General features: G+C 45.7%; 1 protein-coding gene across 6 annotated transcripts in view; it reads right to left on the bottom strand.

Annotated features, from left to right (window-relative positions):
* Window positions 1–21,185, bottom strand: part of creb5b (cAMP responsive element binding protein 5b) — a 666,872-nt gene that overhangs the window by 455,097 nt on the left and 190,590 nt on the right. For all 6 annotated transcript variants that reach the window (XM_070880829.1, XM_070880832.1, XM_070880831.1 and 3 more), the window contains one exon: window positions 12,562–12,683. In XM_070880829.1, coding sequence (XP_070736930.1) covers window positions 12,562–12,683 — 122 coding nt within the window. The remainder of the gene's footprint in view (window positions 1–12,561; window positions 12,684–21,185) is intronic.

Genomic DNA, 21,185 nt, shown 5'->3' with positions numbered 1-21,185 from the left:
TTCAATAATGTACCCCATAATAGACTGATGAACAAGGTCAGAGAATGCAGAGTCGGGGGACAAGTAGCAGAATGGCTAGCATGCTGGCTTCAGGACAGAAAGCAGAGAGTAGGGGTAAAAGGTGGCAGAAGGTGGATAGGATCACTGCTGGGACCAATGTTGTTTAAAATTTATAGTAACGATATAGACTTTCTAAATTTGCAGATTACACCAAATTGGGGGCGATAGTCAATACTGAGGAGGACTGTGACAAATTACAGGAGGACATTAATAAACTTGCAGAATGGGCATGTAATTGGCAAATGAAGTTCAACACAGATAATGTGAGGTATTACATTTTGGTAGGAAGAATAGGGGGGTCACATTACTTGGAGGATGCGAGTCTAGGTGGAGTAGAGGAACAAAGGGATCCCAGAGCACAAATACACAAATCACTAAAAGTTGCGACACAGGCCACAAAAAAAAGTAAACCAAGCACTAGGGTTTATTCCTAGAGGGATAGAATTAAAAAGTAGGGAAGTTATGCTAACCTGTATCGAACCTTGGTTAGACCACACATGGAGTACTGGGTACATTGCTGGTTGCTAGAGGCCGATAGTAACCAAGAAATCCAATAGGGAATTTAGAAGAAAATTCTTTACCCAAAAAGTGGTGAGAATGTGGAACTCGCTACCACAGGGAGTGATTGAAGCGAATAGTATAGATGCATTTAAGGGGAAGCTAGACAAGCATTTGAGGGAGAAGAGAATAGAGGGTTATGCGGATAGATTTAGATGAGGAAAGATGGGAGGAGGCTCGAGTGGAGCATAAACACCGGCAATGGACTGTTTGGGCTGAATGGCCTGTTTCTGTGCCGTATATCCAACATAATCCTATGTAAAGTTAGTCAGACACGACCTTCCCTTAACAAATCTAAATTCATGAGTGTCAAGCACACTGGACACTTTGTCAGAAGCAAAACATTTAATTATATAGATTTTAAAATCATGTAAGGGAATCTTCTAGTGTAGCACTAAGTCACACAGACCAAAATGTTGCAAGTTTGATTCTCATTCTGTGAGCTGGCACCAATGGTCAAGAGTGTAATCTAATGATTTTTCCCAGCGTTATGTCGCTTTTTAACTTTCCAGTAGGAGGTGCACTAGAGTGGCCCAGGCAACTCACGTGTTGCCTTCAACTCCTGAGTTCTGCTTAGCACCTCCCCAACAAGATTAGGAATGCACATTTTTAAACAACATAAGATGCTATAGGTCAAAATTTAGGCATTAAAATTTATAGCTTTAATTTTTTTAAGTACCTACTATGAAGATCGCTTAATGCTGTCGACTCATGTCAGCCGGGTGCTGAATTGAAGATGCCCAGATTCGTTTACCTTAGAGTCATTAACAAATGTCAGGGAGATGAAATCTTTATCCATCTGGACTAGATTGTGTTCCATTTCCCAGAGGCAAAAAGACACTATCTAAGATAATGCCCCAGATGTTCCTCTCTTCTAGCAGTTTAACATATATAGTGGTAGCGATGTGGCCCTTATCACCAAATCACACCTTGGTCCGTCCCTTACTCCTCTGGCAGCTTCTCTTCCTTTGAATATTTCACCTTATTCCACCCCCTCACCTCTCATTTAAAATCTTCATTCTCTACTGCCTACCCAAGTGCCACGCCAAATTTCTCACTGAGATACCTTCACTGCTTTCCTCCCTCAGCCTCTGCACCAAGCCACTTCTCATGATCAGTGATTTAAACCTCCATCTCAGCTCATCATGCTCTCTCTCTGCTGAGTTCACTGCCCTCCTATCCTCCCTTAATCTCTTCCTCCATATAAACTCTCCGACCCATATTCACGGCCACGCCCTCGACCTTGCAATCTCACGTGCCCTCTCTCCACCCATTGTGTCAATCACAGATAAGGCCATCTTTGATCATTTCCTTGTATTGCTCTTCACCCACATTGCACCTACCCCTCCCAACACCACTTCTTTCTGTGTCCACCCATTGAAACAACAGTCAGTTGCAACTGCACTTTCAAAGTCACAACTGTCTAGCCTTTGACCCTCCGTTCACTACATTTCTGCAGCTATCGATCTGCTCAATCACACCCTCGCCGCCACCTTCGATGTCCTTGTCCCAATTAAAAACATTACTCTCTCTCACCCTGGTCATGCCCCCTGGTACGGTCCTCATCTCTGCTCCCTGAAGTCCAAGGGAAGCAGACTTGAACGGTTATGGCGGACAATTGGTTTAGCCATTCACCACCAGATCTGGCTGGATCACAAAAAGCACTATTGGGTTCTGCTCTCCTCTGCCAAAACTGCTTACTATTCCAGTATCATCCTGCAATGCTTCTCTTCTCTACTACAAACTGTCTTCTTAAACCCCTCTCCCCTACCTCCTCCACCCTCGCCTCCAAGTGCAAGGAGTTCATGGACTTCTTTGTCACTAAGATTGATACCATCCATTCAGCTGCCTCTCTCGCTTTGTTCCCTTCCCCTAGCCCACCAGGACAAACTTCCACTGTTACCCACCCACCCCCCACCCTAGCCCTGAACTTATACAATGAGGTGACACCGGATGGAGACTTTTGCATGAAAGACCTGCAGCCTGCAGAAAGCGCGATCTGTATTGCAGATGGACTGAGCAACAGCTTCTGCCTGAGGAAAGTGATCATCTGTCAGGTAGGAGCTTTTACTGTGCATTTGATGCTGTCAAGTAATCATCTGGAGCAATGACCACGCAACTCGCATCTCAGGTTGACAGACGTGGTTCCCAAGCTGCATGAATCTGGTGGCCATGCAGGGAAATTAAAAATGATGGGGATGAAAAGCTCTGAAGTGCCTGTAAACAACCTGAGAATTATTTCAATTGGGTCGCCTGCGGCTGCGGGTCGGATCAGCTCCACGATGACAGACACACCTGAGGGAAAGGCGTGTGGGGCCGGGATGACAGCGGGTTCCCAACGCGCTGTCAAAAATAACAACTTTCCCACCCGACCCACCACTGATCGCGGCCGCTACCACCTTGGAAAATTCTGGCTGTGCTATTTGGTGGTATTTCAACAGACACTGTGACCCCGATATTTGTGGGATGGGTGTGGGGGAGGGTGGTAGTTGGGGGGAAACCTGGCAAGGCTGAGGACATAGAGTTCCTGCCGAATTTAATGGCAGGCCCTCATTATAATTGTTTTCTGTGGTTTCCCGCCCGGCAGTCTGCCAAATGGATGGGCTGGCGGGCAGGAAAATCAGCGGCAGGAGGCCGCAGTCGGGGATCCTTGTGGACAATCCCCAACAATCGTGGGTCAGGCTGAAGATCGGGGTTTGGGTCGGGAAGTCGGTAATCACGGCGAGATTGAGAAATAGTTGTTCCAGCCCTCGATTTTCCAAACCTCAATTTTACTGAACAGATTATCATGAGCACAACTTTATGGTCGGAGGGGCTTTGTGCTTTGTGCAGAAGTGAATTTACCCTAAATTCAATGAAGGTAATACTTGCAGATTATTGGTAAGACCAGAAAATATCTTGACCTTAAAAGGTCAACTTTTAAAACAAACATAGAAAATTCTGGAAATACTCAGCAAATCAGTCAGCGTCCGTGGTGAGAGAAAAGACAAATTAACGTTTCAGGTGTGGACCCTTCATCAGTACATAACATTTCATTTGTGATTACACAAGTGCTTTTAAATTAGTTTCTTGCACAGAAATACTAATTATTATGTAGCTTATGAAATATAACAAATATGATGCAGTAGCTCCCTGCTGGTGCCAATGTGTTGGTTTATAAACATGCTGCATCGCTGACATCTCCCGGCAAGCTCTCCTCCCTCCAGATGAGAGAGATGAGGTCATGTATCCGCACCAACAGCGCCTCTCCGCCATACTTTAGCGCCTCAGCAGGGATTCCATCCGCATCCGCAGCCTTATTATTCTTGAGCTGTTTATGGCTTTGCCTACCTCGTGCAACGTTGGGGTCTCACTGAGGTGATGGCGGGTTGCATGCTGCGGGATGGAGTCGGGAACACTCGAGTCAAAGGCAGAGTCTCGACTGAGGATGTTATGGATGAATAAAGAGTCTGACCAGATACTGTGAGCTCAAAGTAAAGTGTGACCTTTTATTGCAGGTCTCCAGAGTGTCCCTCCAGCCTGTGAGGCCTCCTTAAGTACAGGTGCTCCCAAGGGATTGTAGGATCCCTTGGGACTCCAGGAGATGAGCCCTCTGGTGGTTAAACAAGGTATTTACAGGTTTTCATACATAACAGCACTCCCCCCCACCCCCACTCCCAAAGTCAATAGTGTAACTATTTACAAGGTGAGTCGATCTGGGGCCTTTCTTTCCCTGGTTGATCGTCTCGGTGCAAACGTTTTGGTGAGTCATTTGTTGGGTCCTTGCTGGGCTGCTGTGCAGCTGGCCTTGCTGGGCTGCCTGGTGTGGTGAGTCCTGCTGGGCTGCTGCGGGTGATGGGTTCTGCTTCGTGGTCAACCGATGTGTTGGTTGCTACTGGTATGTGTGTTGGGGGGGTCAAAAAAGGTAGGGTCTAATGTGCTCTGGATAGTCTGTGAATCTGAGTTTGGTTTAGTCCAAGTGTTTCCTGTAGATGAGTCCATTTGAAAGTTTGACCCGAAACACCCTACTCCCCTCTTTGGCCACGACAATGCTGGGAAGCCACTTGGGACCTTGTCCATAGTTCAACACAAATACAGGATCATTAATTTCAATTTCGCGTGACACATTTGCGCTATCATGATATGTACTTTGTTGAAGCCGCCTGCTCTCTACCTGTTCGTGTCGATCAGGGTGGACTAACGAGAGCCTTGTCTTAAGTGCCCTTTTCATGAGTAGTTCAGCAGGTGGAATCCCAGTGAGCGAGTGGGGTCTCGTGTGGTAACTAAGCAGGACTCTGGATAGGCGAGTCTGCAGTGAGCCTTCAGATACCCTCGTCAAGCTCTGCTTGATTGTTTGCACTGCTCTCTCTGCCTGACCATTGGATGCTGGTTTGAACGGGGCAGATGTAACATGTTTGATCCCATTGCGGGTCATGAACTCTTTGAACTCGGCACTGGTGAAACACGGCGTGTTGTCGCTCACAAGGATATCAGGCAGGCCATGCATGGCAAATATGGTCCGCAGGCTTTCAGTGGTGGCAGCAGACATGCTTACCGACATTATCTCACATTCAATCCATTTGAAGTACGCATCTACAACCACGAGGAACATTTTACCCAAGAACGGGCCTGCACAGTCGACATGGACCCTAGACCACGGTTTGGAGGGCCAAGACCATAAACATAGTGGCGCCTCCCTGGGTGCATTGCTTAACTGTGAACATGTGTTACATTTGTGCACGCAGGACTCTAAGTCCGCATCGATACCGGGCCACCACACGTGGGATCTGGCTATCGCTTTCATCATTACAATGCCTGGGTGCGTACTGTGGGGGTCACTAATTAAAGTGTCCCTGCCCTTTTTGGGTACCACTACCCAATTACCCCACAGAAGGCAGTCTGCCCGTATAGACATTTCAGCTTTGCACCGCTAGTACAGCTTTATATCTTCCTGCATTTCTAATGGGACACTGGACCAGCTCCCGTGAAGCACACAGTCTTTTTACTAAGGACAGTAAGGGGTCCTGGCTCGTCCAGGTTCTAATCTGTCGGGCGGTAACGGATGATTGCTCACTCTCGAATGCTTCCATTACCATGACTAAATCTGCGGGCTGTGGCATTTCCACCCCTGTGGTGGGCAATGGCAGCCTACTGAGAGCATCGGCATAGTTTTACAACCCTCAGAGATGAAATTCTTCCTCATCTCAGTTTTAAGTGGGCGGCCCCTTATTCTGAGACTATGTCCCCGAGTTTTAGTTTCCTCTATGAGTGGAAATATCCTCTCTGCATCCACCTTGTCGAGCCCCCTTAGTATCTTATATGTTTCGATAAGATCACTTCTCATTCTTCTGAACTCCAATGTATATAGGCCCTAACTAATTAGTTGCCTAACTAATCCATAGATTTGGGTTGATAAAAAAACTTGGTGTTCATTCAGCATGACAGCAATATATAGGTCATTATGATTTAAACAGATTTTACTCAAACCCCACCAACTGTTACTTTTTGATGGTTTCCAAAACAACATTTTGAAATGTTGGGTTTTATTCAATATCAAAATTAGAAAAGGAAAATAGTCATTGTATGCAGAGCCCACACGTCACAGAACTTGAACAAGACTGAATTTCCAAATCTGACCAGGACAAAGCAAATTTAAATATGCATCTCAATCTCAAATATTATTGCCAATTAAAGTTACATTCAAGATAAAACCCACAGGAGAATTGTATTTCAATCGAATGATATGGCCCCGCACTCAAATACTTTTTTTATTTTTATTTTTAAAAAGCAGTCCAGGATATTGAGGAAGCTGGTAGGAGACAGCATTGTAGGAGGCTGGCTGCAGGTTCTATGTGTAGCAGCATTAGAAACAGGGCTGATGAGGAGTTGCCGGGTGGGGAATGGAGAGGGAGATCTGGGATGCGAGAGATGCCAGGATGAGGTGGGAATGGAAGGATAGTTGTTACAAATTTCAGATCTACCTTAGATGTACGCTCAGCTTCAGCAGCAACTCCCATCAGCAATCTCTATGTCTTATTTTCAGGAATGTGTCTTTCCAGCAAAATATCTAACCACTCAATAGCGTAACCCAGTGCAGCCTTAGGCCACCTGAGGAAAAGAGTGTTCAAAGACCAGGCCCTCAAATCTACCACCAAGCTCATGGTCTATAGGGCTGTATTAATACCCGCTCTCCTGTATGGATCAGAGGCATGGACGATGTACAGAAGACACCTCAAGTCGCTGGAGATATATCACCAACGATGTCTCTGCAAGATCCTGCAAATCCCCTGGGAGGACAGGCACACCAACATCAGTGTCAACGGCAAGCTAACATCCCCAGCATTGAAGCACTGACCACACTCGATCAGCTTCGCTGGGCAGGCCACATAGTTCGCATGCCAGACACGAGACTTCCTAAGCAAATGCTCTATGCATCTCAATCTCAAATATTATTGCCAATTAAAGTTACATTAAAGCAACCCGTGAAACTGACACTGGCACCCGATCGCGCCAGCCACACGGGGCAATATCTCCCGCGGGGCGGAAAGGGGTGGCGGCGGCACTAAGCGATCGCCGTCAGTCGCATGGCGGCCCGGGACGCTACTGGCGGAGCATGGCGCTGCCATGACAGCGCCTCTGCAAACTACCAAGCAATTTCCTGGGAGCCGACAGCACCGTCCCCACCCCCCCACCCTCCCAGTCAAAAAGTGCTTTATGCCCCATTGCCGCTCCTCCCCCCTAGAGGCGTTAACTGGTGTCGTAAAAAGGGGCAATTTCGCCCCTACTTTCAGCACCCCTATCCTCCTGGTTGACCTGGCAGAGACTAGTGAAGGGTAGTTAAAGTCCAAAGGTTGGTTGTGATTTAGATTCAACTTAGGTTTCCTTGTCAATGTTTCAGCGCTTTAATATGGTTCTTGCTGGGTTTCTTCAAAGCAATCATAGAAATTATGGGCTCAATTTTCCCCGAGCCCGTTTTCTAGCATAATTACCTGAGTTGCACCGCTTCTTTATGGCAGGAGATGTTCCAGAAAAAATCTTGCTCCTTCCCACTGTTTGGCCTCTTCTCTGCAGCCACGCAGCATGGCCAGTCACCTCGGGGGGTGGAGCTTGCGTTCTGCGCTGGAAAATGTGCTGGGACGTCTGCGCATGCGCAGTGGAGAAAACTGATGGCTGCGCATGTGCAGTAGAGCTCCGAGTTGGCAATTGGCCATTTGTAATGTCTGTGATGCTAAGGCCCTGTCTGATTATGAATATCCAAGTTCCGGGGCTTGAGTGTGAAGCAGTCAGCCTGATACTGGCTGTGTCCTTCGCTGCAGATATGAGGAGCCCTCGCATGAAGAGCAGTCTTAAGGGCCGGTTCCACGTCACCTTTGAACGTGGACTGGCCTCTGTTTGCAGTGCGATAAGCCAGGATGGTCATTCTGACCAGGGCTGCACTGAACAAACCTCAGCCATGCACCTGAGTCTTATCCAGCCTACATCCGAGCTAAGGGCAGTTTCTCGGTGCTGGGCATGACGTGCAAGGAAACCAGACTTCAAAAGCAACTAACAGTATATATTTTATTCTGAAGATTCCAAATCGGAGTTTTTAAGAATATGGCCGTGTTGTATCGAAGAATGCCGATTCTGATCTTCGGGAGATCCAAATTGGTGCTGTTGCTTTTAATTGTGATCAGTCTGGTGTTTCATTTGCTGATAGCTCTGCTGCCTATACAAGAGCTGAGTGTGCAGGGCCAGTTCGCTCCCTCCCACCCGTAGCCCAGGCCGAGTGGCCTCCTGATGAGTTCTCCCGCCCCTAGCCCAGGCCGAGTGGCCTCCCGCACCGGCCTGCTGCCTTCCCGGGCCGAGTGCAGAAAGGTGAACTGGAGTTTGATGCTGCAGGCAGGACTTTAATTTTTAATTTCTTTCAGAATTGAGGTAATAGAAACATAGAAACATAGAAAATAGGTGCAGGAGTAGGCCATTCGGCCCTTCGAGCCTGCACCACCATTCAATAAGATCATGGCTGATCATTCACCTCAGTACCCCTTTCCTGCTTTCTCTCCATACCCTTTGATCCCTTTAGCCGTAAGGGCCATATCTAACTCCCTCTTGAATATATCCACAACTCTGCGGTAGAGAATTCCACAGGTTAACAATTCTCTGAGTGAAGAAATTTCTTCACATCTCATGCCTAAATGGCTTGCCCCTTATCCTTAGACTATGTCCCCTGGTTCTGGACTTCCCAAACATCGGGAACATTCTTCCTGCATCTAACCTGTCCGGTCCAGTCAGAATTTTATAGGTTTCTATGAGATCCCCTCTCATCCTTCTAAACTCCAGTGAATACAGGCCCAGTCGATACAGCCTCTCCTCATATGTCAGTCCTGCCATCCCGGGAATCAGTCTGGTGAACCTTCGCTGCACTCCCTCAATAGCACGAACATCCTTTCTCAGATTAGGAGACCAAAACTGAACATAATATTCCAGGTGAGGCTTCACTAAGGCCCTGTACAACTGCAGTAAGACCCCCCTGCTCCTGTATTCAAATCCCCTAGCTATGAAGACCAACATACCATTTGCCTTCTTCACCGCCTGCTGAACCTGCATGCCAACTTTCAATGACTGATGTACCATGACACCCAGGTCTCGCTGCACCTCCCCTTTTCCTAATCTGTCGCCATTCAAATAATATTCTGCCTTAGTGTTTTTGCCACCAAAGTGTATAGCCTCACATTTATCCACATTATACTGCATCTGCCAAGCGTTTGCCCACTCACCTAACCTGTCCAAGTCACCCTGCAGCCTTTTAGCCTCCTCCTCATAGCTCACACCGCCACCCAGCTTAGTGTCATCTGCAAACTTTAAGATATTACACTCAATTCCCTCATCCAAATTATTTATGCATATTGTAAATAGCTGAGGTCCCAGCACAGAGCACTGCAGTACTCCACTAGTCACTGCCTGCCATTCTGAAAAGGACCCGTTTAGCCCGACTCTCTGCTTCCTGTCTGCCAACCAGTTCTCTATCCACGTCAGTACATTATCCCCAATATCATGTGCTTTAATTTAGCACACAAATCTCTTGTGTGGGACCTTGTCAAAAGCCTTTTGAAAGTCCAAATACACCACATCCACTGGTTCTCCCTTGTCCACTCTACCAGTTACATCCTCAAAAAATTCTAGAAGATTTGTCAAGCAGGATTTCCCTTTCATAAATCCATGCTGACTTGGACCGATCCCGTCACTGCTTTCCAAATGCGCTGCTATTTCATCTTTAATAATTGATTCCAACATTTTCCCCACTACTGATGTCAGGCTAACCAGTCTATAATTACGCGTTTTCTCCCTCCCTCCTTTCTGAAAAAGTGGTGTTACATTAGCTACCCTCCAGTCCATAGGAACTGATCCAGAGTCGATAGACTGTTGGAAAATGATCAGCAATGAATCCACTATTTCTAGGGCTACCTCCTTAAATACTCTGGGATGCAGACTATTAGGCCCCGGGGATTTATCGGTCTTCAATCCCATCAATTTCCCTAACACAATTTCCTGCCTAATAAGGATTTCCTTCAGTTCCTCCTTCTCACTAGACTCTCGGTCCCCTAGTATTTCTAGAAGGATTATTTGTGTCTTCCTTCGTGAAGACAGAACCAAAGTATTTGTTTAACTGGTCCACCATTTGTTTGTTCCCCATTATAAATTCACCTGAATCTGATTGCAAGGGACCTACGTTTATTTTCACTAATTTTTTTCTCTTCACATATCTATAGAAGCTTTTGCAGTCGATTTTTATGTTCCCAGCAAGCTTCCTCTCAAAATCTATTTTCCCCCATCTAATTAAGCCCTTTGTCCTCCTCTGCTGTGTTACAAAATTCTCCCAGTCCTCTGGTTTGCTGCTTTTTCTGGCCAATTTATATGCCTCGTCCTTGGATTTAACACTATCCTTAATTTCCCTTGTTAGCCATGGTTGAGCCACCTTCCCCATTTTATTTTTACTCCAGACAGGAATGTACAATTGTTGAAGTTCATCCATGTGATCTTTAAATGTTTGCCATTGCCTATCCACCGTCAGCCCTTTAAGTATCACTCGCCAGTCTATTCTAGCCAATTCACGTCTCATACCATCGAAGTTACCTTTCCTTAAGTTCAGGACCCTAGTCTCTGAATTAACTGTGTCACTCTCCATCTTAATAAAAAATTCTACCATATTATGGTCACTCTTCGCCAAGGTATCTTGCACAATAAGATTGCTAGTTAGTCCTTTCTCATTACACATCACCCAGTCTAGGATGGCCAGCCCTCTAGTTGGTTCCTCGACATATTGGTCTAGAAAACTATTCCTAATACATTCCAGGAAATCCTCCTGCACCGCATTGCTACTAGTTTGGGTAGCCCAATCAATATGTAGATTAAAGTCGCCCATGATAACTGCTGTATCTTTATTGCACTCATCCCTAATTTCTTGTTTGATGCTGTCCCTAACCTCACTACTACTGTTTGGTGGTCTGTACACAATTGCCACTAGCATTTTCTGCCCTGTGGTATTCCGTAGCTCCACCCATACCGATTCTACATCATCCAAGCTAATGTCCTTCCTTACTATTGCATTAATTTCCTCTTTAACCAGCAACGCCACCCCACCTCCTTTTCCTTTCTGTCTATTCTTCCTAAATGTTGAATACCCCTGGATGTTGAGTTCCCAGCCTTGGTCACCCTGGAGCCATGTGTCCGTGATGCCAATTACATCATGTCCGTTAACTGCTATCTACGTAGTTAATTCGTCCACCTTATTCCAAATACTCCTCGCATTGAGGCACAGAGCCTTCAGGCTTGTCTTTTTAACATACTTTGCCCCTTTAGAATTTTGCTCTAATGTGGCCCTTTTTGTTTTTTGCCTTGGGTTTCTCGGCCCTCCACTTTTACTTTTCTTCTTTCTATCTTTTGCTTCTGCCTCCATTCTACTTCCCTCTGTCTCCCTGCATAGGTTCCCATTCCCCTGCCATATGAGCTTAACCCTCCCCAACAGCACTAGCAAACACACCCCCCTAGGACATTGGTTCCGGTCCTGCCCAGGTGCAGACCGTCCGGTTTGTACTGGCCCCATCTCCCCCAGAACCGGTTCCAATGTCAGGTTAACATTGTTAAGGCTTGGTTGGTTCAGGTCCAGGTCCTCTCCGCTTCCCATCCCTATCCCAGACCGAATGGCCTCCGATGTACTTACCTGCGCTGATTTCTTTAACTCTCCGCAAGGGTTTTCTCGAGTGGCCACATACGTTGGCCTAAGTAGAAATGGAGTAACTATTAGCTAGCCAAAGTTGCCTAAATGGCCAGAACTTGCGTAGGTGGCTGGTAATGCCCCCTTTTGAGAAAAAAAACTTACCTAAAAAGACGTAATTAAGTCAGTTACGCTGGTGCAAATTGATTGGGGACACTGGGGATTTTTAAGTCAGGCCAGAAAAAGCAGCCTACTCAAAAAAAAACGGAGCAAATACTGGGGAAAATTGAGCCCTAGTCCTTCTGCAACATTGTAACATTTTTTTCTCACACTCTCAGAGTAGGATTTCAAAATGAGTGTTACATTTGGAGCAGTTTTTTGCTGTGTCATTATAACCAATTGGAACCACACTGAGACTATCAAATATCTATGCAATTTCTGACCTTCATATTCTTAAGTAGGAATGTCCCACAGGTAGAAGACCTTAAGGATTGGTCTATTATTATGACTCGTAAATATTCATTTCTCAAATGCTTTCTCAATTTGGTAATTTCTGTTAGCAGAGCACTGAAGAGTATATGGAAAAATTAATCAATATCTGCATCAACTTTCCCTTGAAACAAATATTTCTATTTACAGGCTGTCGTTAACTGGCATATATTGAGGTTGAAGTACAGTGTTAATCGGACACCTCAAACCATTCCCTCTCAAAGAGCAGGACATTGTAGAGATGGAAAATGCATATCAATTTTAGTATATTCACGTACCCTTTTATTGTCTTCCTCTTCTTGTGCTTTCCTGAACTCCTGCTCTAAGGAACACGCAAGTTCATTAAAGAGTCCAACTTCTTCACAGTTCTTCAGAAACCGAGTAGGGGTAGGGGTCTGATCTACAAAGAAATGTGTAGAATTGTTAGTTCAGTTCACATTAAGGTGTTATCTTCCATAGTCTCTACCTCCTACCAATCAATCTCCAACACAGATAGCCTTCAGAGCTGTGATGTTTTCCTCAGCTCTGCAAGCGAGTCCTTCTGATTGGGTGAGTGAAAGGAAAGGGGAGTGAAATAAAAGTATTATTCCATCTAAATTATCAAATTTGTGTACAATTTTAAAATATATTTTATGTCACAATGAAATAAAAACTAAAAGCGTAATTTATTTTGGCCTAGATTTTTCATTAGGTGCCAAGTTATCACCTAGTTTTCTGAAATAAAAACAGAAAATACTGGAACCACTCAGCAGGTCAGGTAGTATCTGTGGAGAGAGAAACAGAGGTATCATTTCACCAGAACCCTAGCTTTACCTGAACTCTATATTTTTCAGATTGTACTCAAACTGATAGTAATATCTGATTGCCATTGTGGGCAGAAGATGCAATAATTATTGCCAGCTCCTAATTGTGCATATGTTATTACAAAGGTTGCATCTATTTGCAACATCAGATTTCTGATTGGTCCCCTTGGTGGAGTTTATCTGGAACATGTACTTAGAACTCGTCTGCCTAAGTAATCAAGTACTTTGCAATGTGTAATTCAAGCCATTCATTCTGACCCCAGGCTCCAGACAGAGCTCACAGAGAATAGACAGGACTCACCCTCACGGGTTAGGACCCTCTCACCTTCCCCCCCTCCCCCCCCCCCCCCCAACAAGTTCCTGACCTATCCGCCCCAAGTTCCTGACCTTCTCCCCTGCCCAAGTTACTGACTTCCCCACACCCCCGCCCCCAACCCTAATCCTGACCATCTCCCCCTGCTCAAGTTCCTGACCTTCCACCCTGCCCCCCATCCTACCCCGGGTTCCTGATCTCCCCCCAACAAGTTCCTGACCTTCCCCTCCCACCGCCAAAGATGGGGCATTGTGTGTAGGTCACGGATTGTTAACAGGTTTACCGGGTATGAAGTGAATCATGACAATCTGGATTTCATCCAGCCCAAAGATGCCACTTGCCACACATTCACCGAGCTTTTAGAGAAATCAACCAAGTCTAGGGGGAAGAGAGGGAGAATGCAGTGTGGGTGTAAAGGGGTTGGAAGAACATGATCTGTCTTCCCATTTGTAACACATTCTCACTCTCACCCCACCCTTTTGATTAGGATCAGGTTCTTTCCTCATCCCCACTGTGCCCTTTACCAACCCCTTCTCAAATTCATGACCTTCTCTCCACCCAAGTTCCTGACCTCCTCTCCCCGCTGCGAGCTCCTTTCCTCTTCCCCCCTCCAAGCTCCCCTCTTCTCCCCTTCGATCCTCTCTCTTCCCCCTTCAGTGGCAGCAGTCATTACAACAGTGACTATATTCCAAAAATTACTTATTTGGCTGTAAAGCGCTTTGAGACGTCCAGTAGTCGTGAAAGGCGCTATATAAATGCAAGTCTTTTTTTTCTTCAATCCTCCCTCTCTCCCCGCCTCCGAGCCTCTCTCTCTCCCCTCTGATCTCCTCCCTCTCCGATATCCGCTCTCTTTCTCCCCCCTCGATCTCCTCGCTCTTCCCCCCCCAATCTCCTCTCTCTCCCCCCTCTGATACCCCTCTCTCTCCCCCCTCCAACCTCCTCCAAATCCCCCCTCGATCTCGTCTCTCTCCAGCCTCCCACCGATATCCTCTCCCTGATCTCCTCTCTCTCCCCCTCCAATGTCCTCTCACTCTCCCCCCTCCGATATCCTCTTCCTTCCCCCCCCAAATCTTCTCTCTCTTACCCCTCCCCCCTCCCCCACCCATCTCCTCTCTCTCCCCTCCTCCAATGCTATCTCTTCCCCCACCGGCCATCTACCCCGGCCACCAACAGTTCCCCAAACCTTCTCCGCAGAGAGCCGAGAAAAGCATGATCCATGGTGCAGGCCACAACTATGACATCACTAGATACTGTGCATGCATAGCTCCGGTATACAATGCGCATGCGCAGAATGGGATCGGGTGCGCATCGCAGAAGGCCGCAAAGGTGTTCATGCAAATAATCGCAGCATATTACAAAGTATTTATAGCACAGAAACAGGGCATTCAGCCCAACAGGTCCATGCCGGTGTCTGCACAAGCCTCCTTCCACCCTTCTTCATCTAACACCATCAACATATCCTCTATTCCTTTCTCCCTCGTGTGTTTATCTAGCTTCCCCTTAAATGCATCTATGCTAGTCGCCTCAACTATTCTTTGTGATAACGATTTTCACATTCTAACCACTCTCTGTTTAAAGACGTTTCTCCTGAATTCCCTATTAGATTTATTAGTGGCTATCTTATATTTATGGCCCCTAGTTTAGGTCTCGCCGTAAGTGGAAACATCTCCTCCACATCTAACCTATCAAATCCTTTCATAATCTCAAAGACCTCTATCTGGACATCCCTCGGTCTTCTCTTTTCTAGTGAAAAGAGCCCTGGCCTGTTCAATCGTTCCTGATATGTGTAACCTCTCCATTCTGGTATCATTCTAGTAAATCCTCTTTTCACCTTCTCCAGTGCCTCCATATCCTTTTTTATAATTGGAGACCAGAACTGTTCACACAAGTTTCATATAAATGTTCTGCTTTTCAATTCTATCCCTCTAGAAATGACCCAGTGCTTTGTTTGCTTTTTTATGGCCTTATTAACCTACATCACTACTTTTAGTGATTTGTGTAACTATACCCCCAGATAATATAAGTGATTGAGTATGATTGTGTGTGTGTGTGCATTGGTAGGGAATTAACAAATTAGTTATTTACCCTCATCTTCTATACAAACCTTTTAACTATGGATATGGCTAGAGTTGTGTTCTGAGCAGGGTGGAATTCCAGTGATGTATTCTCCTGTTCTTGGCAATCAGTTTTTTTTTCATCTGGCTTATGTTTTGCTACTGGCCCAGCTATCTTTTGCTTTCTGGTGATATTCACCACCTAAACTATTCACCCACTGTTCAAAATATGAAATATTAAAGAAATATTGCTGCCAGAAGTGCTAAATAGCTGTTTCCTACATTATAACAGTGACTACACATCAAAAGTAACTAATTGGTTGTTAACCTTTTGGGACATCGTGAGGCCATGAAAGGCGCTACATAAATGCAAGTTTGTTCATTCGTTGTATGGACTGTAACTATCTTCTACTAGCAGTAAGCCAAAAGCACTCCAATCAGAAAATGTCATTCTTTTTCCCATCATTTGTTAGAATATATTGAAGAGAAACTATACTCTGGGGAGGTGGGGTAGACTGGCAAAAATGTTTAAAATATCTACTCCTTTAGGGAAGATACTGTCTAATTTTCGGGTGGTAGGAGGCTGCTGCCATCTTTCATTGTGTAAGAATAAAAGTGTTTAGTAATGACAAAATTGATTCTGTATATATATAAATGTTAAAAGTGTAGATTATACAGAAAGGCTGCAGTGTTGAAACAAAATGGAAACTCACTGACTTCCAGCATGTGCTGTTTGTATATTGTCTTTTGGCTGGACAGAGCTTAAAGGAACAAAGGTGTTAATTGGAAAGCCATTAACCTAGTCAAGGAGTGGCGCGGCCCTCCAGACAGACACATGTATGAGGAGAAGTCAATCAGGAATGGCCCTGGAACCAAGATCCAATCCTGAGGCTTCCTGAGAAACAACGGCCTTAAGAGATATAAAAACTCAAGCCAAAGATTGCTCTCTCTTCTCCTTAGCACATGGCATAAGCAGGACCTCCCTCTACAAAGAAGCAGGCCGTGTGCTTTGCCAGAGGGAAGTAAAGTATACCGTTTTTATTGTAACATCATTGTATCTGTTGTAACTAAGTCGATCCGTAGGATAGCTGACGACTGCCGATAGATGTGTGTGTGTGTGTGTATGTTTAATAAACTATTCCAAATTGTTTTAAAAGAATCAGTCTTGCTGTCAATTTAATGCCAGAAATTTAGAAATCTTACAATTGAGCCTCACTTACATTGGAACATAGGAACAGAATAGGCCATTCAGCCCTTTGAACCTGTTCTGCTACTCAATGCGCTCATGGCTGATCTGAGACTTAACTCCATATGCCCGCCTTTGACAAATATCCCTTCATACCTTTGGTTAACAAAAAATCAATCAGATTTAAAATTTAAAATTTACCTAGCATCAACTGCCGTTTGTGGAAGAGAGTTCCAAACTTCTACCACCCTTTGCATGTAGAAGTGTTTCCTAACTTTACTACTGAAAGACATAGCTCTAATTTTTAGACTATGCCCCCAGTGCTAGACTCCCCAACCAACAGAAATAGTTTCTCTCTATCTACCCTATCAGTTCCCCTTAATATCTTGAAAACTTTGATCAAAACACCCCTGATCTTCTAAATTCCAGGGAATACAACCCTAGTTTATGTAATCTCTCCTCGTAATTTAACGCTTGGAGTCCAGGTATCATTCTCGTAAATCTACGCTGCACTCCCTCCAAGAACAATATATCCTTCCAGAATTGAACACAGTACTCCAAGTATGGGCTATCCAGGACCTTGGATAGCTGTAGCATGACTTCTACCCACTTTTTTCTAGTCCTCTAGATATAAAGGCCAGCATTCCATTAGCCTTTGATTATTTTCTGTACATGTACATGACTTTTTAATGATCTATGTACATGGCCTCCTAAGTATCTTTGGACCTCCACTATTTCTAGCATTTCGCCATTTAGAAAGTACTCAGATCTATACTTTTTTGGTCCAAAGTGGATGACCTCACAATTGCTTACATTGAAATCCATTTCCCACAGTTTTGCCCATTCACTTAATCTATTAATATCTCTTTGTGGATATCTAACCCATCATCTAAGTCATTAATAAATACAATGAATAGTTGAGGCCCCAAAACAGATCCCTGACGGACACCACTAGTCACATCCTGCCAATTAGAGTACCTGCCCGTTATCTCTAATCTCTGTTTCCTGCCACTCAGCCAATTTTCTAACCAGGTCAATAAATTGTCCTCAATTTGATGAGCTTCAACTTTAACTAACAGTCTCTTATGAGGGACTTTATCAAATGCCTTCTGGAAGTCCCTGTAAATATAACATTCATAGGCATTCCCCTATCCACTACTTTAGTCACCTTTTCAAAAAATTAAATCATGTTCGTCAGCCATATCCTACCAAGAATCAAGGACTTGTGTCCTTCCCAGTCCTGTAAGAAATTTTCAGATGACACAAAAATTGGCCATATGATTGAAAGTGAGGAAGAAAGCTGTGGACCAAAAAGGTACACAGTACTCCAGCTGTTAGGCATAACCTTCCCTGCTCTTATATTCTATGTCTCTGCTAATAAAGGAAAGTATCCCATTTGCCTTCTTAACCACATTATCTACCTGTCCTACCATCTTCAGGGATCTGTGGACATACACTCCAAGGTCATAAGAACATAAGAACATAAGAAATAAGAACAGGAGGAGGCCATACGGCCCCTTGTGCCTGCTCCGCCATTCAATAAGATCATGGCTAATCTGATCATGGACTCAGCTCCACTTTCCCGCCCGCTCCCCATAACCTCTTATTCCCTTATCGTTTAAGAAACTGTGTATTTCTGTTTTAAATTTATTCAATGTCCCAGCTTCCACAGCTCTCTGAGGCAGAGAATTCCACAGATTTACAACCCTTTGAGAGAAGAAATTTCTCCTCATCTCTGTTTTAAATGGGCGGCCCCTTATTCCAAGATCGTGCCTTCTAGTTCTAGTCTCCCCCATCAGTGGAAACATCCTCTCTGCATCCACCTTGTCAAGCCCCCTCATAATCTTATACGTTTCGTTAAGATCACCTCTCATTCTTCTGAATTCCAATGAGTAGAGGCCCAACCTACTCAACCTTTCCTCATAAGTCAACCCTTTCATTCCCGAAATCAACCGAGTGAACCTTTTCTGAACTGCCCTCTGTTCCTCTACACTTCTCAGTAACCTACCACTTATTGTGTATCCCCTTGCTTTGTCAGCCCTCCCCAAATTACCTCACACTTCCCCAGATTGAATTCCATTTTCCACTCTTTTGCCCACCTCACCAGTCCATTGATATCTTCCTGGAGTTTACAGCTTTCTTCCTCACTATCAACCACTTGGCCAATTTTTGTATCAACTGCAAATTTTGTAATCATGCTCCTCACATTGAAGTTTAGATCATTGATATATACCACAAAAGCAAAGGACATAGTACTGAGCCCTACAGAACCCCACTGGAAACAACCTTCCAGTCACAAAAACACCCGTCACCCTTTGCTTCCTGCCACTGAGCCAATTTTGGATCCAACTTGCCACTTTCCCTTGGATCCTGTCATGTATGTAGACCATGTATACTAACTGTATAGTCACATAAGGTGTGCCACCAGAGGGCACTGCGGTGGGAGGCATACGTGTGCAAGGCCCAGTATAAAAGGCTGCCCACCATGCTTGTGCCTCACTCTGGAGTTACAATAAATGAGACTAAGTTCACAACAGCTCAAGTATAATACTAGACCTTGTGGAGTCATCATAAGAGTATTAAAGACATAACAGCTGGCGATGAGATTACGAACTTTCACGCAAAAATGACTAACGTTGGTGCATTAGAAAAGTTCTCAGAGGGTGAAGATTGGGAATCCTTTATGGAGCGGCTCGACCAATATTTCATAGCCAACGATCTGGTAGGCAATGATCTGGCCACGCTGGCAGATAAGCGCAGAGCTATCCTGTTGACCAGTTGTGGGCCCGCGGTCTATAGCCTCGTCAGGGACTTGCTTGCACCAGAGAAAACAACGACCAAGTCATACGAGGAGCTGAAAGTGCTAATTCGGGACGAACTCAAACCGAAGGAGAGCATCCTCACGGCCAGGCATTGATTTTATACACACCGTCGCCCCGAGGGCCAGGAAATAGCGAAGTACACTGCCGACCTCGGGAGACTGGCAGGACCGTGTGAATTTGGTGCATCCCTCACCGATGCATTGCGTGACGTCTTTGTAATTGGCATCAGTCATGAAGCCCTTCTTCACAGGCTACTGTCTGCCGAACCCACCGCCACTCTGCAGAAGGCCATCAGCATCAGCCAGGCGTTCATGACCTCAAGCTGCAGCTCCAAGCAGATGATGACTCACTCTCAGGACTCAAACCCGGCAAGTACTGTAAATAGAATGGCACCTTTCACAGGCAGAACTGTTGAACATGAATCTGCCCAGGGCAGAGCGTACAGTCCTTTAACTCAGAGTCCACCAAGGGGTGCAAAGGTAAGTCGAGTAGCACCATGCTGGCGCTGCGGAGGTAATCACAGGGCCCATCAGTGACGGTTCAGAGACTATTTGTGCAAATGCTGCAGCACAAAGGGCCATCTCCAACGAATGTGCAAAAGAGCTGTGACTCACCACGTGGAAGAGGAGTCAGCAGATGGCTGTGAATCCAGTGCGGATTACGAGGAGATGGCTAGAGAGGCAGCTCAGTCCCAGGACAAACTTTATGCACCACAGATTGTCCTCCAGTGATAATGGAAGTCGAGATAAATGGCGTTCCAGTCTTCCTGGAAGTGGACACGGGGGCGAGTCAGTCAGTAATGAGCCAAGAAGCCTTTGAGTGGCTATGGAATGGTCAAGCTTCAAGCTGAACGACCCAAGCTATCCTGGTTCAGGCAAAGCTGCGCACCTACACCAAGGAACTGATATCAGTTGTTGGTAGTGCAGATGTAAGTGTATCCCATCATGGCGCAGTGCACAATTTACCATTGTGGATTGTTTCAGGTGATGGACCAACACTACTTGGAAGAAGATGGATGGGGAAGATTCATTGGAACTGGGAAGACTTCATCCCTCCAGCGATCGACGTCCCCCGTGCTCAGAGGCAGAGCAAGCCCCCATGTTCGGTTGGACCAGGCACCGGAGAGCAGATCCACACAGCCCCCGAGGCACAGACTGCTCATCACGACGGCGTGGCGATGATCCGGTTGAGATGACCCAAACGCACCTTCCCGGTTTCAGTGGCAGGACTCCTGGGGAGGAAGATTGGATCCAAGGGCGCCTTCCCAGCTTCAGCGGCAGAATCCCTGGGAAAGAAGATCGCGGCAGTCGACATCATGGACAGGGAAAAGATGGCGTCCAAACCATGAGGGTGCAGCGTTAATGGAGCAACGACACGTGATTCCACGCAAGGAAGACGACTGGGGTAAAAGTAGTAAGGCCATTTTAAAGGAGGCCAGCAACCCGCCATTTTTGAATGAACTGCTTGAAATTGGTAACCAATGTAAAAGTCCAGCTGTAACGAGAAAAATGTTGTTGAGCGATGTCGGGTGCAAATTGCAATCAGCCAATGTAGCGGCCGAATACCTAACGGTCGTATACAGGTCCAGCGGGCTACACAATGCTGTAGCCTCCATTCCCGGGACCAGAACGATGTATCATAAAGTGTCCCCACAGCTGGCAGAAGTAGACACGCCGCAGAGTAAATGATCCCCAGAGAGCAGAGGCACCAGTAGCGATACCCTG

The sequence above is a fragment of the Pristiophorus japonicus genome, chromosome 5 (genome assembly GCF_044704955.1).
Source record: "Pristiophorus japonicus isolate sPriJap1 chromosome 5, sPriJap1.hap1, whole genome shotgun sequence".
Taxonomy (NCBI): domain Eukaryota; kingdom Metazoa; phylum Chordata; class Chondrichthyes; family Pristiophoridae; genus Pristiophorus; species Pristiophorus japonicus.
This window is presented reverse-complemented; position numbering and strand designations above follow the sequence as displayed.